General features: G+C 39.6%; 2 protein-coding genes and 2 long non-coding RNA genes across 5 annotated transcripts in view; 1 reads left to right on the top strand and 3 right to left on the bottom strand.

The window, feature by feature from the left end:
* Positions 1-4,080: 4,080 nt before the first annotated feature.
* On the bottom strand, positions 4,081-6,696 carry LOC136251139 (uncharacterized). 2 transcript variants are annotated; one of them, XR_010698957.1, is made up of 4 exons: positions 6,259-6,696; positions 5,715-5,818; positions 4,461-4,525; positions 4,081-4,409 (listed from the first exon to the last, which is right to left on the bottom strand). It is a non-coding gene; the product is annotated as an uncharacterized lncRNA (long non-coding RNA). The 2 variants fall into 2 exon arrangements; XR_010698955.1 differs by lacking the exon at positions 6,259-6,696 and having other exon boundaries at positions 5,715-6,107.
* Positions 6,697-12,494: 5,798 nt separating this feature from the next.
* LOC136236488 (uncharacterized) overlaps positions 12,495-26,425 on the bottom strand; it is a 34,394-nt gene continuing 20,463 nt past the window's right edge. Inside the window, exon 9 of the mRNA XM_066026647.1 lies at positions 12,495-13,455. Within this exon, the coding sequence (XP_065882719.1) occupies positions 12,609-13,455 (847 nt within the window). The 3' untranslated portion in view covers positions 12,495-12,608. The remainder of the gene's footprint in view (positions 13,456-26,425) is intronic.
* On the top strand, positions 17,955-19,377 carry LOC136236498 (uncharacterized). Its single transcript, XM_066026660.1, has 4 exons — positions 17,955-18,179; positions 18,231-18,323; positions 18,375-19,075; positions 19,123-19,377. Exons 1-4 carry the CDS (start codon positions 18,044-18,046, stop codon positions 19,150-19,152), a joined length of 960 nt encoding a protein of 319 aa, XP_065882732.1. The 5' UTR covers positions 17,955-18,043; the 3' UTR covers positions 19,153-19,377.
* Positions 19,244-20,260, bottom strand: LOC136236605 (uncharacterized). The gene is made up of 3 exons (XR_010692189.1): positions 19,891-20,260; positions 19,559-19,695; positions 19,244-19,501 (listed from the first exon to the last, which is right to left on the bottom strand). It is a non-coding gene; the product is annotated as an uncharacterized lncRNA (long non-coding RNA).

Raw genomic sequence — 26,425 nt, 5'->3', positions numbered from 1 at the left:
TATATTATGTATAAATGCAAATTTGATGTAACGAATACCCACTCTTAGGTTTGGCTAGTTGTAATAATTAGTTTTTTTTTAGTCACTGCCCTGTAGAGAGATCAGCATGATCAAGTCACCCTGTAAGAGCCCAACTACTTTTCAAGTCACCCCATGGAGAATCCAGCTATGAACAAATCTCTCAGTAGAAAAATGAGCTAAAAATAAATCACCTTGCACAGTATTTAGTTAGAAACAAATCCCCCTGTAGAGAGATCAGCTAGGCAGGTTACCCTGTTACCTACAAAGAATTCAACTATTTTTCAAGTCACCCTGTAGATAGCTCAGTAGAAACAAGCAGCCCTGTAGAGAGATCAGCCAGAAACAAATCATCCTGTAAAGAAATCAGCTGGATCAAGTCACCCGTAGAGAGTGTAGCTAGAAACAAGTCACCCTGTAGAGAAAAATACCTAATTGCCATAGGTTGGCTTTAGGTATGAAATTACAAAAAGAAGTGATATAATCAAAAACAACTAAGCTGTAAAAAAGGGTGCGGCCTCCAAAAAAGTCAGGGTGAAAAGATGTGAAATCAAAGGTGGTGGCCAAGAAATGGCTGTGATGGTAGGTTAATGGCAAAAATTTTAATATTAACAATTTAGGTGAATTTGGTGCCGAATCCCAGTGGGCCGGAGGAGGCTACACAAATTCACCTCAATTGTCATTATTAAAAATTTTGCCATTAACCTATCATTACAGCCATTTCTTGGTTGCCACCTTTGATTTCACATCTTTTTCACCCTGGCTTTTTTGGAGGCCACACCCTTTTTTTACAGCTTGGCTGTTTTTGATTAGATTATAATGACATGGCACATGTAAACCATCTGTATTTTTCGTGGTGACTGAATTGATTGCAGAGGCGCTTCTACTACTAATCTTTACTTGTAGTGCTGGCTGAACATTGCGTAATGGCCACTTCACATTCAAGTCAGTAATTGATAGCTAGGGTGTGTGTTCAGATGAAAAATTAACTCTATTGCCATTCTTTTTTTTGCTGTGGTAAGCACAGGTTTACCACTACAAAACAAGTATAATTTGGAAGTTGAAAGTTTGATGGGAATCATAGGGAAAAAGTAGGAAACAAGGAGGTTGCCTACACTTACAGATTTACTAGTGAACATTTAATCCCTAATTCAATCTAATTAGGGATCAAATCTTCACTAGTACTTCTGCAGGTGTAGGTGACCTCCCTTACTTCCCTACTTTTTTCCTGTGATCCCTAATCAAACTTAAAATCCCTGTATAGCTATACACATCATGCAGTTTCATTGAGTGTGTACAGCTCCTACAAAATGCACTATACAGTGAAACCTCTCTTATCCGGGCAGTCTGGTACATACATACATACATAGGCGGGGGAAAGGGGGGGGGGGGGGGCTAGGGGGCTAAAGCCCCCCCTCAGAATGATATCACACCGAAATTATCTTTCTTGGAGTGGGGCTGAAAACCGTGATAAAGATCGAGATACTCTAATAGAGCAGTCACTCTAATAAAGTAGTCAGTGTGTAGCGAGCTATGTAAGGATTTTTATGTAGTTTATCAGCTATACATGGTAGCTGGTGAGGTGGAAAGGTCTTGTTGGTTGGTTGTGACCTTTTTTTTTTTTTTTGGTCTCACCTTACCAAACTATAGAAATAAGTCTGGGTCAGCCCAGCCCCCCCTCATATCAACTACTTCCTTCGCCACTGCATACATATATACTACTGTCTGTATCTCAGAAATGTCTGTGACTAAGAATAACTATGCTATTGTGACTAACTAAAATACAAGTAGTGTTGTTATTGCTAGCTATGCAGTTTAGTGGGCAGAGGGGGAAGCCACTACAGAACATGTGCATTCATGGTTCGAGTCATGGTCACTGACTTCCCTGAGCTGTAAAAATGCATTATCACCTAGCAACCAAGTTGTAGTATATATATTAGTAAAGCCACCAAACAGGTACACCTGTAGCCTCGCCTGTAGCTATAGCTAAAACGGCAACCTTCAGGGTAGTCTCGCGTGGCCAGATCGCTTTTTTCCGTATATTGGGTGGGGAAAAAGGGTCTGGTGCAACTCCAATAGCTGTTTACTTCTGAGCCGTCCCCACATTCCGGGGACGCTAATTGAATAACATTGGTCACAAAGGAGGTGTCATGACGTCAGTAAGTTAACTAGAGATCTGTTTATCCTTTAAACGAATCTTAATTTGCTCCGATGTCTCTTTTATAGCATCTTGAAAGTTAATCCTCATCGTGTAACAAGACTCACAACCGGAGCAGGAGTGTAGGAATACTTCATAGTTTTACTGACGTCATGGCACCTCCTTTGTGACCAATGTTATTCAATTAGCGTCCCTGGAATGTGGGGACGACTCAAAAGTAAACAGCTATTGGAGTTGCACCAGACCCTTTTTCCCTACCCAATATACGGAAAAAAGCGGTCTGGCTACGCGAGACTGCCTTCAGGGGAGGCTATGAATCCAGGAATGGAATAGCGGGATAACGGGACATTACATTCTATTATTATTATTAAGTCTACCATGCAGTTGGGCACTGGACGGTTTGCACAAAAGGCAGAGCCTGTACGAGGTGCTTCACCACTAGCCCAGGGAACCTAAGCGAAAATCGTTGAGTTTAGTATCCTAAAGTAAAGCGGGACAAATGCTGAAAAAAAGCCAACCCCAGCGTGACTTCGATCTGCAGGCCACCTGGCCGGATACCGGCCAAGCGCCACACTCAGTGGTTAAACCAGGGAGGCCGCCTAAGTATGGAATATTTATACACTCTGTTCAACCCTCACCTGGTAGGACCTCAGATCTGCAATCACCGTGACGATGCCGGACAGACAACAGTCAGTCGATCCTCAGTGCGCCCTAAGCTAACCATAGTCTCGCGTGGCCATACCGCTTTTTTCCGTATATTGGGTGGGGAAAAAAAGGGTCTGGTGCAACTCCAATAGCTGTTTACTTCTGAGCCGTCCCCACATTCCGGGGACGCTAATTGAATAACACTGGTCACAAAGGAGGTGCCATAACGTCAGTAAGTTAACTAGAGATCTGTTTATCCTTTAAACGAATCTTAATTTGCTCCGATGTCTCTTTTATAGCGTCTTGAAAGTTAATCCTCATCGTGTATTGTAACAAGACTCACAACCGGAGCAGGAGTGTAGGAATACTTCATAGTGTTACTGACGTCATGGCACCTCCTTTGTGACCAATGTTATTCAATTAGCGTTCCTGGAATGTGGGAACGACTCAGAAGTAAACAGCTATTGGAGTTGCACCAGACCCTTTTTTCCCCACCCAATATACGGAAAAAAAGCGGTCTGGCCACGCGAGACTAAGCTAACCACTCTAGGACAACCTAACTTGACCAAACAACTTTCTAATTATACAATCGCTATACAAACCTATAATTCCGCCACAATTAACTTGCGTACCGGCTGTCACAAAAGAGTAGCTATTGTCTCGTCCCTTTGTTAGGCGCAATCTGTGAATTTGCGCAGTTTATAAATTGCGCTGCGCATTTTGTGAATTCATACATGTAAAATGCGCAACAATTTATAAATTGTTGCGCAGTTTGTGAACTACCGTTAGAGCTGCGCATTTTATGAACATCAACTGGATTCTGGTCCATTCAGCGTACCGCTGTTATTCAAGTGCGTATCATAGCTGCTTTCAGGAAGGAATGGCAGGCTTCTTTTACCCCCTTAGCTAACATATTAAGCTACTAGCTGAAGGGACATGGATAATGACGCATTCTAGCTACATTGCAGACTATCTCTCCCTCTAAGGTTCCTTTGCGTGCTTGCAGCTGGCCTGGATAAGGTGCATACTGCCTTTCTCTCTCAGTTTTGCCCTCTGCGTACTACAGCACTTGTGGTAGCTAGCAGGTTCATCTCGTTTCAATCAGCTGATATTGATGGGCACATGTGCAGTCCAGCCTGCATGTATGTTTTTCTAGCAGTTGTCCAGTACAAACAAACACTGCACATGCAGTAATGAAATATGTATCAGCACATAAGGTTTGGTGCATTGTAACTCGTGTCCCAACATCATATCTTTAATGCCCAGTTTAATGGTACACGTACTTATAGTTTCACTCTCCCATGCATGCAGATGTAACACAACACACAGTCACAAAATGTCACCACATACAGCTATTAGTGCAAACATATTATAGTGTTTGGAATCAGGTATGCTGTGCTACACATGTAGTTAAGTATACTCCAATACATGAGCTACAAAGGCACAGCTATATTTGATCAATTTTGATGAACAGTAAGACCTAGAAAAGTTATATCCACTTTCATCTTGCCTGGCTGTAACCACATGTCTTCCTAGACAACGTTCATGGTACCGTACGTACCCCTGTTGAGCAACTATTGCACCTGACCTATGGAATCCACACATGAATACAAAATTTGTTTGCATAACTAGACCTCACCGTGTCAGTCATATCATCATCCAAACTAATCATTCCACAAGAATGACAATAGTCATCAAGTGATTCTAAATAAACAAACATTATCTGTTAATAATGCATGTGACACATCATAACTCATCGGAATATATGAAAAGAAATTTACTGATTCACCAAGAAATCCACTGATTCACCAAGAAATCCACTGATTCACCAAGAAATCCACTGATTCACCAAGAAATCCACTGATTCACCAAGAAATCCAACTATTCACCAAGAAAGTTAGAACAATATAGATACAAACGTGTACATGTTTACTTAATGGTACAAATGAGTACACAGAATGTGATGATGTATATTGAACTGTTTGCAATTATTAGGTGCATAATTATATAATTTTTTTGTGGCACAGTCTAACTTATTTCAATACATTTCATTTTGAACAAAGGATAGTTGAGTTTCACTCATGGTAGTCTGCGCTAACAGAGTAAAGTCAAATAGATAACTGAAAACAGGTTCCAGACTTTATGTATTCCTCTGAATGTGGCCCAACAATAATTAGGCCACTACACTTTGTTTTCAACCATGTTCAGCCAGTTATACAGCATTGCATGGGAAGCTCCTCTGGAACCATTCCAGTCACTACAGTAACAGAAAATACAGATAACTTCTGTTACATGTGGCCATTACGTGAAGCTAGCTACCACAAATCAACATCTTCCACTGTCAGCAAAGATACATAAAAGAAGACTCAAGTAGGTCCATGATGTTCGCATTATAAGTACTGCAGTATGCCAAATTGAGATACCAAGCGACGTTGAACAGTGAAGAAATCAGGGGGTCTGTTTCAGGTAGTTGTAAAGCTAAGTTGTGAAAATACACACATAGCTATATAGGGGGTCTGGAGGTATGCCCCTACAGATTTCTTCTAAAACCACTTACTGACTGCTCTATTAGAACAAATGACTGTTCTATCTTTTTCCAAACTAATATCAGAAAATTGATAGGTGGGCTCCATAAATTGATAGCTGGTTGCTATGTCTATGGGGATCACAAAGGTTTGGTCTCTTGCAAAAATATCAGCTAAAATCCAGCCTGACTTGTCCTTCACTACAGCTTGGCATTATTACAAACTTGGGAACTGGACTACTTGTCCAGTATTATAATATTGCTATATAATTAAACACCCATCCCCACAATGTCTAGGTATTATGACTAGTGGCTATAAATTTTTGTGATGCTTCATGATAGCATACGCAATTCACTATACTTCCATACCTCTGCAAGTATTTTCTTGTAGTCTACATATCCATTTTCAGTTGAATGCACACGCTCTAGTACATCATAAAATTTCTCAACTGTTGCAACTAAACGATGGTGGCCTAAGAGAGAGAGAGACATCTTGTTTTGTTAAGACAAAATACAACTTAAGTACAGGGGTCTAGACTCAGGAGTGCCAAGCACTGGATGGACAGTACAGGAGCCCTGGCAAGACTTACACTATTAAATTACAATACAAAAATAATAATTATAGCAAGTAGAAAAATTCAGTTTAGGCAAACCGATAGATCCCAGTCTGGGGAGGCTCTAGAATTAAAAATTCTGTATGAACAAGAGACAGCAATGCGAGCAGCCTGCTCAAACAGGGATCTTATGGTCTTCTTTACCACTTCACAAGTATTGGCTACTTGGGCAATTGTGTCTGGCATATGGCCTAAACAACCAATCTCAATGGAAATGAGATTCAGCTTTGTCATTCTCATTCTGTAATTACAGAATTTTGTGAAGGGCAGGCACAAACAAAGCAGATTTAGTTTCTTACCCTTTGCTTGGCAGGCAAATATAGAACATCTTCCTGAACTTCACTGCATGAGCTTTGGGTAGTTCAACGAAACAAACCGGCTTCTTTGATTCAGCAATGAAAGGGTTAGAAATATCACTTCTTTCTACTCCATTCAAAACGTCTGTTATCTTCTGCACCTTCTCCTCCGTTAAGTTACTGTTTCGCTTTTGGAGGTGTGATTGGGATCAAGATATTTTCCTGTACAGAAGCTCTCTGTGTGTGACCCTTTCCGACGTACGTATCTCTGAACTCACTGATAATTATAGTGATTCGAAACTCACACCTCGCATACACTGCCACGAGGAAATCTCGTGATCCAACACTTGGAACGACAGTAGGTCGGCAACCGATACAACTGCAATGTGTCAAATCTCGCGTTGTCCCTTGTCATATGTCAGTACGACACCTGCATGCGCGATTTATAAATTGTTGCGCATTTTATGAATTCACAAAATGCGCAGCGCAATTTATAAACTGCGCAAATTCACAGATTGCGCCTAACACCTTCTAACTAGTCTCGCGTGGCCAGACCCTTTCCGCGCAGCCGCTTATCCAGTTATCGATTGGAAATTATAAGCGCCGCGCTACAAGGGTCTAGAATAGTTCGTGTACAGTATTTTGCATGTCGGTTGTCAGTCGTACAAAAATTCTGAATAGGAATCACGTGAAAAGCAATCAATGATAGACGATCAAACATTTTCAAATCCTTTCGAAGTATCTGATTGGCTGTTTTTCACGTGATATCACCAGCACAATAAATTGTAACTGACAACCGTCTTGCAATCTACTGTATTTAAAAAAATCTACAATCCTTAGTGTTTGGGGAGTGTAAATTGGCTCACGCGATCCCTTAATCGCCAAAGTGATCTGATTACTGAAGAATGAGCTGAAGAAGGCCTCTGGGGATGACGAGTATCGACCCGTGTAGGGTTTTCCTCCTACCTACTACTGAATCTTCAACAAGTACGGCTGAATAAAGACAAACATGCTCAGTTCATCTCGAGTTACAAGGAAAGTAGGCGAAAGGTTTTAAGCGGATTTTCCGATCAAAACAGACTAAAGATTCAAGGGAACATCCGTTGCATTTTAAATCTTTGGATCTTAGGTGTTACCCAAGGCCACTCCAAATAAATTCTCTGTTTCCCGTCATCTAGTTACTGTCAGCTCTAAATATTAAGGCTCAAACGAATAGTAGCTTTCTGTATTCGAATATTTACTCAACTATTGTCCGAATACTCGAATATTCGGTGTAAGGTTTCATTGCTATGAATGCAATCCAGTAATTAAGGTGGCCACTACCAAGAAACCTATAAAGAACCACAAACAAGTTTGTGGCTTCGTATGAATAACTTACTGAGAAGAAAAGGGTAGCATAGTGCCCTTTCTGAAAGGATTACCGCAGCGATATTGTGATGGAAAGTGTTTATAACAAAGTAGAAGTATCTGGAGTAAGCCATGAATCCATATGAAGTCTTGTGCTTACGGCGATCTGCCACAGCATTAGTACATCTTCACCAATTAGTGGCTGCCTAATGCTATTTTTACTGTTCGCTTCTTCAACACCATTCAATGGCATCGTCTCCGCTTCCTTAATTGCTTACAGCTAATCACGTGCCATTGTATAACGATCATGTGCGAATATTCGGGGGTTAATTTTATTATTCGAATACTATGCCAACGAATATTAATACGAATAATCGGTTATTCGTTTGAGCCATAGGCGGATCTGAGGGGGGGCCAAGGGGTGCTGTGCCCCCCCTGGCCCTTCCCTTGCCCCCCCTTGGACTCACAGTACTATATTGATACCAGAAACTGGAATCATTCACACTGTATTCAGAAGTATAGAAAGCCAATGGGAAAATAGAAGACAACAGTTATAAATATACTTTACAATTATACTGTACACTGTAAAGAAAGTAAGTTTAAGTTATTGTGCCAAGATCGAGATACTCTAATAGAGCAGTCACTACTCTAATAGAACAGTCACAATTCTAATGTCATAACAATACTAGCTACACCTTTATATTTTGATTTAGTACACTTTACCATCAAACAGGTTTTATCTCAGATAGGTTAACTAATCTTTATATACATTGCAAGCATACACGTTTTAGCTAAATGTTACCAAAAATGCTCCCAAATTCAAACCTAGGAGGTCTAATTTTAAAATTTTTTCTCTAATTACAATCTTAAAATTGTATGTCTATCATTCATCCAGCTATACTGAATATAATTATGCAACTGAGTATAACCTGTGTACTAGAATTCCTCTTAGTGGAATAGACACTGTTGTACACTAAAACTTTTTGCCCCCCCTTGGCCCCCCCTGACAGTGCCTCCTAGATCCGCTTATGGTTTGAGCCTTACTAAATATTCCATTATTCCGTATTCTTCCATTATTTTTCGGTTATTCTTGCATACTGAGAGGCTCAGTAAAAGCCATCTTGAAACAGTGTCAGCTCACGTGTCAGTAATGATGTCGAGTTGGCACAAACTTCACGTTTGTAATACTTTTGCAACTTGAAAAGGAAGGAACAAGCTTAAGCTTAAGCATGCTTTTATGCAGCTTTTTATGGCTGTGCCAGGCAAGTAATGGCTTGAAAAGCTGCCAATCTTATAATGAAATAATGAAAATGGACCGCCCCCCCGCATGCAAATATGCTTGAGTCCATGACGGGAAACAGAGAATTTATTTGAAGTGGCCCAATCAATCGTCATCGACAACGTGTCGAAAAATTTCGTGTTCATGAACTATTCCAGACTTTTGTAGCGCGGCGCTTATAATTTCCAATCGATAAGCGGCTGCGCGGAAATGGTCTGGCCACGCGAGACTACCTTCTAACGTCCCACGCGCTTGCTGGGAACGAGTTTTACCCGAATTTCTAAGTGATAAAAAAGCACACACACCTCTCATTACTTTAGCTAACCAGGCCTGTCCTTAACTTAGTTAGTCATCTCAGAGGGCCAAACCTTGTCAAACAAGTTTAACATCAATAGCTACTCCTGTCATAGACAATACTATTTAATTTCACTTTCAACTCAGTGCAGGCTGCAGCTATTGGCATTTAGGACGTGTTTGAACAGGCCTAGCTCACGATGGTAGCCTAGCTTATGCACCTATCGGTGTATTGCCCCACTGCCCCCCCCCTCTCGGGCATATATGGGGCTATAGTGGGGATTTGACACAGCCGAATGTCAAATGCCCCATAGTATAGGGCAAACCTATCAAATCCCCACCGTTGGCCCCAGTTGCAACGCGGGATTTGACATAGCGAAGGAAGTTACAACATAGATTATAGCTATAATCTATGGTTACAACAAAAAAATATTTTGGTGCTTACTGAACGATCATCAAATGCCCCATAGTGGGGCAGCAGTTTCGTGTCAATTCCCCCTGTAAAGTCCCACTAACGCCCCGAGGGGGATGGTAGGGCAATACTCCATTGATAGGTGCATTAGACTCGCAACCTGCGACTCGAGTTAGCCTTTAATTTGATTTCTTGACAGTGAACTGTTTTCTATCATCTCCCCGCTCCGGGAGGCCCTGAATAGTGATGCTATAGCTACAGATCATAACAGATGAAGCTGCTTCGGCATTATCTCTAATTGAGGCGCACCTTAGAGAAATTGGCGTTTTATCGCAACCCTTGTACTCATACAGGTCCCATCGTAACAGAGCCATTATTCGTCCTGACTTGGTCCTGACAGAACGTCTTCGCCGCCTGAAGAACGATATGAAGCGGTCTCACTCCGCTGACTTAAGTAATGACCTCCGTGTGTCTTCGCGCCAGGGCACTACTGACGTCAGGTGAAGCGAACAAAGTCAGGTTACATCTAGACGATCTACAAAGAGCCAAGAACAATCATTTCGTAAGAACCCTTGGAAATTTTCCCAGTCCGTTTGTAGGCCACCTCAAAAGTTTCTCTGCTGCAGCTGATCAGTGTCTTCAATACTTTGAATCTACAGCTTCCACTCCAGCTGGGTATAGTGGCTTTCAGAGATTTGGGATCAAATACAGTGCATAGTACGTATTTAATTATAATTGCAAAATTAATTTTTTTCCCGGGCTAGATGGACTGCTCTTGCCACCACCCCCAGCACTATGTGTTAAAGTGCAGGACAGCTGGAAATACCAGCAATCAAACAAGGCCGCCAGATTCCAAGCGACCCTTGGAGTAGGCCAGATCAATATTAGTAGTGGATGGACGGCCAACTGAAGAGCGATGACCCTCAAACACACCACTGCAGATCTTAACAACGAAAAACAAACACTGCATCGCAGCCAGAATAAGCATTTGCTGTATTTAGTGCTGTGCTTCTCAGCCAACATTGAAGCAAACTTCCTAAAAACTGTTGTAGCAGTGGGCCCCATACCACCAGTAGCTGCAAACACCAATGGTGAAAAGCAAACTCTCTCAACCTCTCTACATGCTCATCATATGCCCGTCTTTTTTCACTAGAAATTTTCCGGATACAATTGCAAATACTTTTCACTTTGATAAAAGAGGGATATAAGATGGTATTTCCAGTGGCTTATTGAATACAAAAAAGCTTGATATAACCTGTATTATACTAACAATCTCATGTAAGACTTCAGTTAATGTGTTAAATATACTGAAACCATATATGCGATGGTATAGTGTGGGCATTATATTAGATATAAGCTATTTGAGGTAATGTGGTAAATAAACTGAAACCATATATGCAATAGTATAGTATGGATTATACTAAAGTATAAAATGAGTATAATACAGGATTTATATTAAGGCTTATTTGTATTCAATAAGCCACTGGAAATACCATATTATATCCCACTTTTTGCAGTGTTTGTCAGGACAGTATTTAAATACAAATACTTTCTGAAGTATTTAACTAAATACAATTTATAAACTCAAACACTTAATAGTCTATCTACACTGTACACGTGCTGTCTTCTAATCTACATAGCTACATAATAATTATCATGTTCCGTAGTCACAAAACTTGGAGAATTTGATTTATAGAGTTTGGGCATCAACTTGATATCAAAATCACTGTTAATGTAGCTAATGATAATGCTCTGGAGGTGTTCTTTTAATGTTCTACAATTTTCATCTACAAAAATAGCGAACTAGAAAGGAGGAGCAAAGTACTGTGCATTCATTTGATTCATGACTGTGGCAGCAGCTACGAGTCAATGTGTCAACATCAGTATCTTATTAGAGTAAAAGTAGGCTCAATGTCTGAATGTTCCCAAGTGGTTTTCCTGAGCAAGAAGCTTTAGGAAATTTTGCTCTACTTACTCCAACTGCATTACTCATCTGATATTAACTACCTGTGAGACATGGTTAAACAACTGTAAAATATAAGCTTTATTTCTAGAAGGATTTGCTGACTTACAACTACTTATATATTATGTAATACTAATAATACATAGGTGTTACACTTTCTCTGAGTTGCAACAGCTGTATGAATGACATATGAATGTTCCCTTTCTTTTATCTTTTGTGTGTGCATCTGTCCATTTGTTTGTGTAAAACTTTTGACGTCCATTTTCACATATGAGAGTCTGGTATATGCTGTGGAGTTCTCCCATCAGTGTGGTCATGACCTGATCAATCTGGCTAAGAAGAAGACAAACATTGCGCTGATTGAAATTTGAAGATGCTCGAGATCCTCATAAGTATCATATGGTAATAATACCGCTGCACCACTGATCAAATTGCTATCGGAAAAACTGTGTATATAATTATTGGAGGTATGATTCTTCACAACAAAATTTACCTGTAAGAAGTGTAAACATGCTGTACTTTATTGGATCAGCTACATTTACTACCTTGAAAATTTATCCAATATTGGTAAAATATCATATCGGTACAACACTATAGGTAAAGGGTAAGTGATTGTTATGTGTTTGAGTTACTGTGTTGTATATCCCTGCTAGCCTGCATGTGTGCATGTTGGTACAATATTTCAAACATTTTTCATTACATTCACAAGTTGTATGGAACAGTGTTGAAGCATGACTGATCTGGATAGTAGTCCAGCTCATGACCTGAATATAACCCAGATGTACAGAACTGGTAAAAAGTACACTAGTTAAAGAATAACAGCTGTTCCACAAAAGTTATTATGCAACTTTTATATCCCACATTTCTTATATCATACTTCAATAATAAAATTCAATATAATAACACCATCTCCCCTCACACACTAATATGTACCAATCAACCTCTCTAGTTAGAATATTATCATATCATGTAAACAAGTAGTAACCATGGCAACAATAGATTACATAATACAAACACAATACAACAATTTAACTGTTACTGCATGCATAATAATATAATTATATAATTTTTAGTGTCTTATTTTGGTACTCCACAACATAAACAGTCCCAGTATAGCTCATGGCTATACCATTAATACTGTCAAATTCTCTTTGTTCAGATCCGTTCTTTTCAAACTTATCGATCAAATGATTGGTGGGGCTCCATACACTAATACTAGCACCATTATCACAGCTAGCTATGATGTGACCATCAGGGCTAACAGTAATGGCCCATGGTTTGTCACACGTTATACTACTAATAAAACTGCCAGTATGACTAAAGAGACTAATATGATTACCATCAAGGTCACTAACTAACACTCTATTGTCATTATCAATTGCTATTCTAACAGGACCTTGAAATTGTCCAGGGTTGGACCCTTTACTGCCAAATGTAAATGCAAATTTATCATCTTGTTGGAATACCTGGACCCTGTGATTGTCACTATCTACAATGTACAACATTTTATTACTACTAAAGGCTAGTCCCCTAGGTCTATCAAACTGGCCATCATTGTTCCCTCTATTGTTACCAATTACTGACAAGAGCTTTCCCTGTTGGGAATACTTCTTCACTTGATGACTACTATTACTACTGACAGCTATGATGCCATCCTTGCTGACTGCTACACCCTCAGGATCAATCAATCTGCTGTCATCAATTCCTTGTCCAATCACTGATAGCAATGTCATGTTGCAGTCTAACACTATCACACACTTGTTAGTATGGTCGACAACAACAACTTCATTGTTTATCCCTATGGCAACATCATAGAGATTACCAAACTTGTTCCCTCCATAATCTGTCACCACAGTACAATCTTGTAGTCTCATCTTGCTGTAGTCTTTTAGTACAACTGATATCCTACAGAAACATATATAACAAGATCATGAGATCTACCGTAATGTCAAACAGTACAGTAGTACTGCATAGTAAGGATCATGAGAGTTTGGGCTTTCCTGCCTTTAAAATATTGCCTAAAATGAGCCTCATATTTCCTTTGTAACAGCTAGAGACAGTATTTGTTAGGCATAAGCAAGTTAGGGGTCATCCATAATTTTCAGCATTTTCGAAAGTGTACAGAGCGTACGATGGGGGTAGGGGGTAAATCCAAAACGTCTGCCTTTTAATAATGTTGATATTAGTAGCACTATATAAAAATAATTCTAAAATAATTTGCATGTGTATTTATTTTCAGTATCAAGATGGCGGAACGCGAGTTGCAGCTCGAGTCAGAACATGCAGTTTCTTGTGGAGCTCGCTAGGCATCCAGATAGTGTACACAAGTCACCAACTAATCAATACCAGCATTTCATGAACGCCTTTGTTGTGGTGAATGATACGAAGATGAAGAGGGCAGATGCGACGAAGCTTGTGCAAGTGGAATGGAAGGAGTGAGTTGTTGACAGCAAGCAAAGAACACTATGTGGCAGCACTGAAAAAAAAAGCTGCACAACACTTGAAGAGGAACAGGACAATGCGTATTGATTCATTTTTAAGGTACAATATATAAACAGGTTATAAAACCATGCAGTAGCCAGCTGTGCATTAGGTTAACAGGCAGCTATGACTAGACCATGTTGGGTAATAGCCAGATCGCTTTCAGTAAAAACTGCTTTCATTGTATGTAGCTGTACAGCAATGGCTAGATTGATAGGTTTAGCACTGTTTGATACATGCGAGATTGTAGCTTGCCAGGTAGTTTAATCTATAGAGGTAGTGTTTACAAATAGGTGACTTACACAATGTATCGAACAATAACTACCTAATACTTGTTTTCTTTGCAGACAAGCATAGTGAATGAAGAAACTGCAGCAGTAGAAGACATCAGTAGTGTTGCTGAAGCTCATGATAATGTACAAAGTTTTGGAACTCAGCAAGTTAGTACAGGTGTTACAAGTTGTAGTACTGATGATAATTTGATGCATCATATTGAAGACAGCCAATGGATAGCCATTTCTGTGATGTGTACAAATTTGAATATATCAACTTGTGATCTGTTGACAGAAGATGTGATGAATTCATGAAGGTGTTAGCTGATGTTGCCATTTCTGTTAATGAATATTTTGAACTTTCAACAGTATGGAAAGGTCACCAGTCCTTCATTAAAAAGAACTCATCAGTATCTGTCAAGTGCAGCAATGTAGAAAAGTCAATACAGAGTTTGAAGGCAGGGCTGGTTGAATTAGCTGGGATGAGAGTGGTGGCTATGAACTTAACCTTGCAGCTTCTGTCATGCCAAGCTAAGCTGTCAAAAATGACGATGCTATTGCCTGTGTTCTTTGATGCAAAACGTACAATTGAAGATATTATACCTAATTTACAATCATGTATAAGAGCACAAAAGCAGAGGAAATTCAACAAGATGACGGGGGCAGCAGTTTGTGTTTCTGTCAAATAACAGCATTGGCCTGACTTGGGATGTAGCTATTGCTAACCTTAATGAATTAGAGTTTTCAAATAAGGAAGCCTTGTTTCCCTTGAATACTGAGCAGCTGAAATTGTTTCCTGTCATCAAAGATAGATGCCATAAGGATAGGATAGCTTGTATTCCTAACTGGATTGTTTGCAAAGTTTATGATATTGATTATTCTGGAAAAGAGAGGGTCAAGGAAATTATATATCAGCTGATCGACCATTTTCCACTTGTTGGTATTGAGAAGGGGCACTATGTGGTTATAGATTACTGTGAAATGATATTTCACCCTAGCATGGTTCATGAAATGATGTCTCTGGATAAACCTGATGAATCAGACACAGACTCTAATGATCAATCATACTCCATAGTAGAAAGAAACGAAGGGATCATGTTCTACAAACAACCAGGCCCAATACCACTACAGACAAAGTTTCCGCAGTTGCTCACTGTAATGTTGGACTTCATCAAATTACATGGATTTGCAGCCCACGTGAGAAGATGTTCTGCCACTTCAACTACATGTGGTGTCGGTCTGAATAACATCCATGAGCACGTATGAAAAAATGTAGAGGGTCTGACTAAAATCTCCCGATCAAAGATGTACAATCTCCTAAAACAAGCAAAAGAAAGTTCAATTGAAGCTTCATGACACAAGGACTGCTTGGATGTATGAGTGAGTGTCAAGTGTTGTGACATTAGCAAAACTAATACAAATGCACATGAGTACTTTGCAATGGTATTTGTGATTCGTCAGATGTGTGCTGAGTTTCCTGATGAAGCTGTCATTTTTTCTTGTGACAGCAAAGCCAAAATTCACATAGGAGGTCAAGCGGTTTCCAAATACCACCAAATCAGAACTTTCTTTCCCAATGATGATATGCCACATTATTGTGATCATGGTTTTCCTGTGTCTGGATATTTGATGGAGCCAGATGGCTTCTTGTTGTTATAGTCCAAAGGATTTGATTGGAAAACCACAACAGACAAAATAGGAAGAACAGTCATAGACACTCCTTCTACAGGGCCACTGTTGGTATATAACAGGTGTGTGAAATATTGTTTTACAACAATTGTCGATCATCTTGGAGATCTGGCAGACCTATTGATGGCTAATCCAGAATTGAATAAACCAGTGTTAGCATTGCTTTGTGATGGTGGTTGTGATTGGTCACCAAAGTCCAACCTTACACAGCTTTTTCAAGGCAGGTTTTGAAAGGAGAACAATTATGATATTTGTTCAGTGTCTGCCATGCTCCAGGTCTGTCCAGGTATAACCCCATTGAACATCTGTGGGTACCTTATTCCAGATGGTTGGCAGGTGTTTCTTTGTCTGCATGTGCAGAGGGTAAAAGTATTCCACGAGCCTATCAAACTGTCTCACCAACAGAAAAGGAAGAGAAGGAAAAGCTTGTCTTTGAAAAGGCTCTGTCAGATCTTAATAGTGGAACTAGGGCATGAGAGGAATCAGAATCTACTCCAGTCAAAGAAGTCCAAAGTTGAGATAAAATGTCCTGTTTGTGGTGAAATTTATCCCATCAGATACCAACTTCAGAAACACCAGACTGAGCAGAATCACAAACTGGGAAGGGAAAGACCTAAAAAGAAATAAGTATATGACTGTCACACAAATTCACATGTGTAAATAACTTCTTGTATGATCGATCTATCTGCATTTCCTACAGTGTAAAAACAGCAACAATAACTCTTTTTAAATAATATAAAAACAATTTCATATGTGACATACATACATACAACAATTCATGATTGATATCAACATTTTTAATAGTACGCTTTTAGGTGGGGGGAGGGGTTATGGAAAGAGTACTCTCTGTACTCTTGTGAAAATGCTGAAAATTATGGATGACCCCTTAATACATAAATGTTTCTAAACTCTTCAAACAAGTTTCTATGAAATTTAAAGCTTGATTCAGGGAACTTCCTATTGACTGCCTGATTCTTTCAGCCAAGCATAACATGACTATGAGTAACTAACTATACATGCTTGACTCCCTTGCTGTTTGACATCGCTTTGGCCGATACATGTCTTTTTGTTAACTGTAGCAGCTACTACACATACCATGGACTTGCTTTTGTCCTTCCTTGTGTTCCATTTCTTTCTCCAATACCACATGGATCTTATCCCTTGTTATGATCCCTACCTAAATGTAACACTTTTAACGCTTGTGCAGAGGCAGATTCAGAGGGTGGGCACAAACACGCTAACAGCATGTTCATGCTACAGATCACTCTGGAGGAGAACACTTTAGTGCAATCCAGATTATTGTTGAGCAGCATTTATTTATTTGTATTGTCATTACTACCAAGGCCAGACCCACTCCAATCAGCAAAACCCACAATCATGATTTTAATTGAAGTAGAGATTTTTGATGAAGATAAAGAGTTTCTGCACTTTATTATTGTTAGGTAAGTAGGCATGATACAAGCAAAGTCTTAAGTGTTGATGACAACCACACAATTCTGTGGAGTAGGGCTGGAACGAAGGTCAATTTTTACCATCCGAAGATTTGGAACTATTATTGAACGAAGGTTCGAAGCTTTGAACATTTCAAAGGTATAGAATAAGACTTAGAACATCAACTTAATGTAATTATTATTGTGACTTATTTTCTACAGGGACTCACTGTAAAGACAAAGATTTATGAAACTTTACACGAACAGCTTATGGATTGCACATCAGTTTGTACTGAGTTGTAGTTTATATGTACTATATAGATATAAATGTGATGTAAACAAATGACAGTTATGACACATGGTACTTTTACTACTTTACAACAAATTACTCAAGTTCTTGATACTTTAAGATAATTTACTTAACCCTTAAACGCGCACGCGAATTTACGAAATATTGCACTGAAATCGCAAGGGCCATTTAAGTGGCCCTCCATATTTGGCACAGAGGTGCGCGCGCTAGGATTACGTGATCGTGAAACGGTTTAGTGCAACGGAAAGCCACGTTTCTGGGCTTTAATTCGAGCTCAAGAACTTTGTGCTGTGATTAAAGATAAGCAAGATATGGATGAAAGTACTGTTGTTGATCAACTTTTCTATAGCGACACCGACGATGACTGGAACAACTCGGACGAAGAGGACTCTTTTGTCCATGGAGAAGACTCTTTTGTCCTTGATAGGCTTACTAGGGAACAAGACGGTAAAATGGCGGACAGATGAATCGGTCCTATCACTTCGCCTGCCATTATAGATGATTATGGCGATGTGGAAGAAAATGATCGTGAGGAAGAGTTCAGCAACGACGAAGAAGACACCGAGGAAGAAACAAACGATGATTATGAAGGTATAATGCTTTTCACATGTTTTATATCTTGAGTCCTGCTTCTTCTAATAGTTGATGTGAGATATTGCGAAGGTCATGATGAGTCAAGCCATCCTGGACCATCTGGGCTACATAGTGGAGTGAGTGATGGTGGGATGGGTAGCCTGGAAACTGAATACCCCTGTGGTGGTTCTCCTGTGGCTTACGATGGCTCTCCTGTTAGTTCTTCCCTGCCCTCTCGTTCTTCTTCTCCACATGCCCCATTTTCACCTAGTGATAGAGGCAGGGACTACTCACCATCTCCATCTGATCCTTTGTCTGGTAGAAATAGAGGGAGGGGTAGAGGTAGAGGAATGGGTAGGGGAACTGTGTCTCCAATGGATCTTGTGCCTAGTCGAGGTAGGAGGAAAGGTACTGGTAGGGGTAGAGGTACCGGTAGGGATTTGGCTATCAATAATGCTTCTACTCTAGAGTGCTGTTTCACACCTGTGAATGATTGTAGGACCATCAAAAGCTTTATGGATCAACTGGCTACTAAACTTTTATGTCAACATAGCTCACGCCAGCATGGAGGACGTCAATCACAGGCTGTTCCACCTCAATCGCTTGCGAGGCTTGAGGAACGCCATTTCATAGAGAACCTTGGGACTGACGGTGACTGTGCAGTGTGTTCTGACCGGAAGACACATAGAAAACGTACTAAGTATGGCTGCGTAAAATGTGGAATGGTTCATTTGTGCCTTGAAAATTGTTTTAAGATATACCACACCAAGGTAAACTATAAATAAATAAGGGGTGTATGCTATTTACTGTGTTTTAGACTTTTTACAGGTTCAGCCGATGTATATAGTTTAGATGTGTTGACAGTATTATCTGTTTAGTTATGTACAGAGCTGTTTGTAATTCAGGTTTTTCCACGATTGTGGTTTTTTTCTCTGAAATCACTTGGATCGGTGGTTTCTAAATGAGGCAAACCCTTTACTGAGTAAAGATCCCAGCTCTTTAGTGTATATATTTCATGTACATTTTATGTTTGAAAAGTTTTTCAAATTCTAATGCTAATAATAATACTTTATGTTTGATGAACAGTGCATGATAAAATGGATTGCTGTTGGTATTTGATTGACCAGTCACCAGAATACGTCTTGGTAGCACGTTGAAACGCCACAGTGATTGTGTTGGAGTTCTTTGTTACATGCCTACAGGGTAAAAATAATTATGAGAATACGACAATTTTTTTTTCAATTCACAACTACCTGAGAGTTATAGCTATGTCAATGGAATTTCACCACCTTGTATCAAGGGTACCACCCTTTCTAAACACCAAGTATTGAGGCGAATGGACAGAGGAGCTGCCTACCATGATGATTATTTCCAATTGATGCGCGTATTGCTGTGGATAAATGGAGGAGTATTATTGATAAAAACATATTAATAATATAGAATAAACCCCAGGTTATCCACCGTCTGTGTACCAAGTTACAAGCTGATACATCAAGGATTTTCACAGATACAGTCGTATAAAGACGTGCGGTTACTTCGCACAATTGTGTGAATACCACAAGTTTTTTCTAAAATTCATAAATACCTGAGAGTTGCAGCTATGTCAATGGAATTTCACCACCTTGTATCAAGGGTACAACTCTTTCTCGACACCAAGTATTGAGACGAATCGCCAACGGAGCCACCTACCATGACGGTTATTTCCAAGTTATGTGCATATTACTTCGGATAAATAGAGAAGCATTAATGATAAACAATTGATAGTCACGATGGGTAAACCCCAGGGTATCCACCATCTGTGTACCAAGTTTCAAGTTGATACGTCGAGGATTTTCAGAGATACAGCCTTGTAAAGACGCGCGATTATTTTCGCGAAAGTAAGCATAAACTTTCGTGCGTTTTCGGTGTAATAAATAATAGGGCCATTATAATGGCCTTTGCGCGTTTAAGGGTTAAGTTCTTGTTTAAAAACACTAACGCATCGACATGCTTTGGCTTCAAGCAATTTCTCAGTTTTGTAACAGTTAAACCTGCTTTGGAGAAAATCCTTTCTGAGGATATTGATGTAGCGGGCATACACAACAAACGCTGAGCAACAGAAGATAAACTTTTGTAATGACTGGAATTTTCTTTCCACCAAATAAGTGGGTTTTCCTTTCGAGATATTGGCAATTCAGCAAAGTATTTTTCAAGTTCACTATCAAATGTACAAGGTTCCATTGTAAGATTCTCAGGGCCAAGTAGCTTGTCCAAAGCAGTCAATTTTTGTTTTTTTGGTGTGGCAGGAGAAAAAGAACCAACACTGTCCTCACTTGTGTACATTTCCATCAATTCTTTGAGAGATTACTTAAGTTTCCTAGCTTCACTTTCCTCTTTGTATTTGACAAAGTAATGTGTTTAAACCGAGGATCAAGTAGTGATCCCATCAACATAGGATGTGCTGAATGCAGCAATGTCAACTCAAATCTCTCTATTAATTGTGTTGCTACAGTTTCCTTGTATTCTCTAATCACTTTAGAGTCAGATGATGACTCCTCTCTGGGCAATTCGAGGTGATCAAGTAAGCCATATACAATGGCAAATACTGAAGAAATAGAAACATTTTCTTCAAAACTAAAAAATGTAGTGGCGACACTGAATTGCTCAAGAACAGGCACAAGATCCTCAACAAGCTTCCATTGTTCAGTCTTGAGATCCAAGTAACGGTCACTTCTTTTTGTTACTGATTCATCAGATAGCACTGCAATTACAGGCCAACGGAGCTTTAACGAACGTTTAAGCATTTCGTTGTGGAATTCCATCTGGTTGCACAGCTATTGACTAGCTTCTGTGCATCAATTTTCATTTGATCCTGCTTTTCTTTCAGGGCTACTGTTGCTACCACACTGTGGCTGAAATGACTAACAATCTTCTTAGCAGCTGCTATTAGTCTGTCAATAGCACTGATGTTTAATCCAGCCAAAACACACAACTGTAGCCTATGGGCTACACATGGAACACTCTGCCAATTGTATTCATCTGTCAAGATATGCACCGCAGCTTCCATATTGGCTGCCTGGTCATGACTGACTGTCAAAATGTAACGAAGAATTCCCCACCTCTCAGTTATCTCTTTCAGTTTCTCGGCAATGTTCACTCCAGTGTGTCTCTCAGGAAATGAAACTGTTTCTAGCACAAAATTCTGCATTTTCCAGCTTGCATCAATGTAATGAACAGTCACTGTCATGTATGCTTCAGTGGCCATACTAGTCCAAATGTCAGTGGATATAGACACACAAGGAGCTTCCGCTTCCAGGCGAGTTTTCAGTTTATCTTTGCATGTCTCGAATTTGTGGTTTATGTCACTCACGAAATTCTTATGGCTGAGTAAAGTGTAACCTGGTTCCAAATAACTTAAAAGACTTCTGAACCCTTCGCATTCAACAATCCTAATTGGCCGTAAATCTTGCACTATCATCTGGCTCACTCTGTCAGTAATGTTCTTCGCACGAGCTTCGCTGCATTTCATTCGCTTCACAAAATCGTCCATCATTGTACACGAAGTTGTTGGCTTGCTCGCAGTGGAATACTTAACTGAATGCTTTGCCTCCAAATGGTCTCGTAGATTTGTTGTTCCTCCCGAGTATGAGAGTTCTTTGTCACAAATCGAACAGACAGCTTTTTTTTTGTCCGCAGATTTACTAAAGTGTTTCCAGACGTCTGACACTTTCCTGCCAGTAGTATCGTCGTGTCCTCTTACGCTTCCAGTGCTTGAATCGCCAATGTCTTTGCGGTCATTACCTGAACTACTGCTGGCTTCTCGTAACACCATTTTCTTAATTAACACCACGTAGAATGTGCATGTGCATAATTAAACATGCGAACCTTTGAGTGTGTTATAACTGCTTCGGAGTCGGTGCAAGCTTCGAAACCTTCGTTCCAGCCCTACTGTGGAGTTCATAGACTTTCACTTGATCAATTGATTGATTTGTTTAAACTCCAAGTACTCAGCCAAAGGCCATTTTTCCGCAGTGGAGTATACACAAAACATTACAACATCTAAACAGTATCTACCTACATAACTAAGACAATATTACAATAAACTACACACAAAAAAACAACAAAACAAGTGTAGTGAACAAAAACAAACAACATAATTTAACAGTTTCTTGTAAAAGGTAAATGTAGAGGCTGCCACGAAATTCATTGATATCCTAGCAGGAAGGGAATTCCACCATGTAGTAGACTATTGTCGAAAATGTAAAAGTATTTTTACATGACAGGTAGTAATATAATATGCAGGACAGCTAGTTTTGTAAGAATGTGTACGTCAAAACTGTAAGGCAGAGTTGAGAGGAATGTTACCACCAAAAAAGGGGCATAAAACAGTGTCAGAATAGTACGGTACTTTACAACTGAGTTTACAGAAAGTCAATCTAAACATGCTCTATGCTGTACCATGTGGTCATATTTACGAAGGCTGCAAGTCAATCGAACAATGCAGTCGATTGAAGCAAGACCGAGAGTTTTTACGAATTGCTTTACCCGACACAGGTAAGGTATATGAACAATGAGAGAAGACTAAACATTATACTAACATCTTGATAACAGGAGATGGTAAATTCTTAGCTTGTGAACCGATCAGTGACAAATAGTATGACATGCTCTTACACACACCTGATAAGACCAGTTCAAATGACTCCAAGGTACCTTTGCTTACAAACTACAGAAAGAGCAGTATCATCAACTACCACAGGGATGCTACAGCAGTAGGTGGCTTAATACTGAACTACATTATACTGGATTTCTTAAGGTTCAGTCTTGACTTGTTGCAATCCATTGAAACAAAATAAGGTTCAGTCTTTACTTGTTGCAATCCATTGAAACAAAGCATTTAAGTCATCTTGTAACGTAGTGTGGGAGACTCAGCAGAACTAGAGATTAGACAGGTGTCATCTGCAAATTGAAGCAAACAACCATTAGAAACTTTGGATGGCATTTGATTAACATAAACTAGAAATAATAAAAGCCCAAGGGCACTGCCTTGAAGAATTCCTCCAAGTACTGGACTCCAATCGGAATATCTCTTTACCCTCTGGTTGTGATCACTGAGGTAGTCAGAAAACCAGTTCAATATCATCAACCCCAAAGTCTACAAGATGATCCAACAACAGATGATGATCCAGAGAGTCAAAAGCCTTACGCAGATCCAAGAAAGCTGCACAAACATATTTATCAGCATCAATAGCCTCAACAATGGTCTATAGCATATTAAAAAATCTGATCAGCTGATTTCCCATGATGATAAGCTTCTTGTAGATCATGTCATAACAGATGATAGTGCTCCAAATAAAAACTTAATTGAGTAGCAATTATCTTTTCTAATATCTGGACAATAATTCCCTGGACCAACAGATTCCCTACTTTGCGTACTGGTGTTACCTTGGACCTTTTCCAAGCTGATGTAACTATGCTAGTCTTTAGAAATTCATTATAAACTAGTTGTACTCGTGCAAAATGCACGTGATACTAAGACAATTGTTTTGTGCTATTGTGTGAATACACTTAAATTTGAACATTACTAATGATCAAGGAGTAATCATACCAACAAAGACATGATTACGCATAGCCACTGATGTGTACGCATAATTTCTGTAATGGCATGTGGCACTAACACATTTAGCTATAATCAGTAGCGCATTGAATCCTATGGACGAGGGAGCATGTAACTCCGTAAACAGCGAAATTCAAACATAGCTGCCATGTACTATAATAAGTAACTTTTAAGATTCCCTAATTAGAATATTATTTGGAGGTGCATGCTCGAGTACGTCACGTTTCCGTGACGAAAGGGGAAAAAGATCCTTGGTAGTCAGGAACAGACAAGTACGGACCTTCAGGTTTAATCCAAGTCTCCGAAAATTTAAATATACTGGCTGTACCACAACACAGTGTGATAAACATCTGTAGGATTTGATAAAAGTCTCTGAATATTGTGATGGATAATTTTAACACCTAAAAAAACTTTCACTAAGCACAACACTAGTAACTTATTACCAACTCACCTGAAACCAAATTCTAGCATGTGCTACGTGCCTGTTGTCCTTCTGCTGGTGTTTAAGCTAATCACAGACATTTTCTAACAGCTTTCAAAACTTCACAACCATCAACAAAGCCACAATGGAAGTCAACTGCTTAAAAATACAGCAACTAACACAAAAGAATCTGCCCTCCCCAACACCTACAACTTACAGCCTGTTTACTAGTATAAACTATCTTGAATCAGAGTGACTTCCAAGTTAGTGGAAACTTGTACCATATTATATGGAACCAAACTCTGTCTGAAATGAACTGTAGGGATGTAGGTCTGGTTTGGTCAATGTAATTTGTTCCACTTACCCATGCAGTGTAACCTGCAGTTCAATTTAGCTTTAATAATAAATAGAGTAAAGATAAGGAGAACCTGGCACAGCTAAAATGGCAACTGCAACGATGAAATGAAACAATAGCAAAGCATTTAGGTGACACCATGGTAGGACTTAAGAACTACATAAGGACGAACAAGTTGATGTTGTGCTACTTCTAAAAACCAGGCGCCATGCAGCTAGCTAACTCATCTGGAATAACTAGACAGTATATACTACTATGAATTAACCAACTATGTATTACTACTTTACAATAGGTAGTTTGGGTTGTGCAATAATATAATTAGCTATTTCTCGTATTTCGTAATTCATGAAATATTCGTAATTCGTTCAATTACGTTGCTATGCACTGCTAAGGAAGCGTTTGTTAAATAAACCGCTTTTACCAACATATTACGCACAAAACTATCTTCTAAACTGTTTTATAGTGTGACTAACGTGTTTTTTCCCACAAATTCTCTTGACAAAGCCTCAAGGTTGCTCTTCATTTTCGTTCGCGTACGTAAGGGATACGCCCCCTTTCAACTCGAAGCGATAGGCTATTCCTGGCAGTGTACGAGGCCTGCACCGTTGTTTTTCAGTTGCTAAATGCCTGAAAACCTCAAGGGGAAGGTAGTCTGAGGAAAGTCACCACACCCGTATTTCAGTCCGCCGAAAAGAAACCACCTCAGAGCAAAGTTCACCTGTGCAGAAGTTTAATACAGACTTCATTTCACTTTTACTTCTTACGTAAAAGCTCCTTTTACCGTTATTAAACGATTTTGCTCACGTGGGTGCGTACGGACAAACATAGGTAGATAGGTAGATAGGTACACACACACACTTTTACGAAAACAATTTCAGTAAACCAGGCGCATGCCCACAGCCGGCCTTCGGCCGGCTGTAGGCGTGCGCCTGGTTTAAAAAAACAGGTATGCAAAAAATGGTGAAAATGGCGTTTGCACATGTTTTTGAGTGTTTGGCTATTTTCTGCCTCGTTTTGTGCCCTTTTGGTAAGAGTGGACTTTATCAGACTGTTGTGTGAAAGTATGTGTTGAGGAAAGTCGTTACAGTGTGCAAGTTGGATCATGCCACTTCCAATTGACACACAGTTCCTTTTTTGTTTCATCAAGGAAATGATGTCGCTGGCTTACTCTTCTTTTGGTTTTAGCGGGTGATGTTAGCGTTGCCCCCAAACCTGGTCCAGATTGGTACCCTCGTACGTTCCGTGCTCGTTCAGTGCATTCTGACCAGCATGGCATTGAGTGTGACCAACATCAGAAATAGACCCATGCTAGCTGCGCATATGTAAGTGTGGACTTTTATAAACAATTGGAAGTAGAAGTGCAGCTTACATGGGATTGTCCTTCATGTTTGTTTCTCCATTGCACAACTTGCACTCAAAGTGCTAATACAAAATGAATGGTGACCGGTTCTGCGAAATTGTGCATTTTTCAAATTCCTGTTTATTAAATGTTTATAACCTACTAAGTTAAGCGTACCCTCTAGTAAAGTTTCAGCCTCGTATTCCAATAACTTTTGTCCTACAAAGTAGCAACAATAGAAAAATTGATTTTTACAGTAACTATAGGGAAAATAAATTACAGGTGCTTACTAAACGGCTGTAACTTACAAACGGATTGAGGTATGGAGTTGAAATGTTTATCAGCGTGTTTGCCATGAAGACTAGAATCACTTACTGGGTAAGTTTGTCCTTTTATCATTTTTCTTCACTAT

The sequence above is a fragment of the Dysidea avara genome, chromosome 1 (assembly GCF_963678975.1).
Source record: "Dysidea avara chromosome 1, odDysAvar1.4, whole genome shotgun sequence".
In the NCBI taxonomy this organism is placed as follows: domain Eukaryota; kingdom Metazoa; phylum Porifera; class Demospongiae; order Dictyoceratida; family Dysideidae; genus Dysidea; species Dysidea avara.
This window is presented reverse-complemented; position numbering and strand designations above follow the sequence as displayed.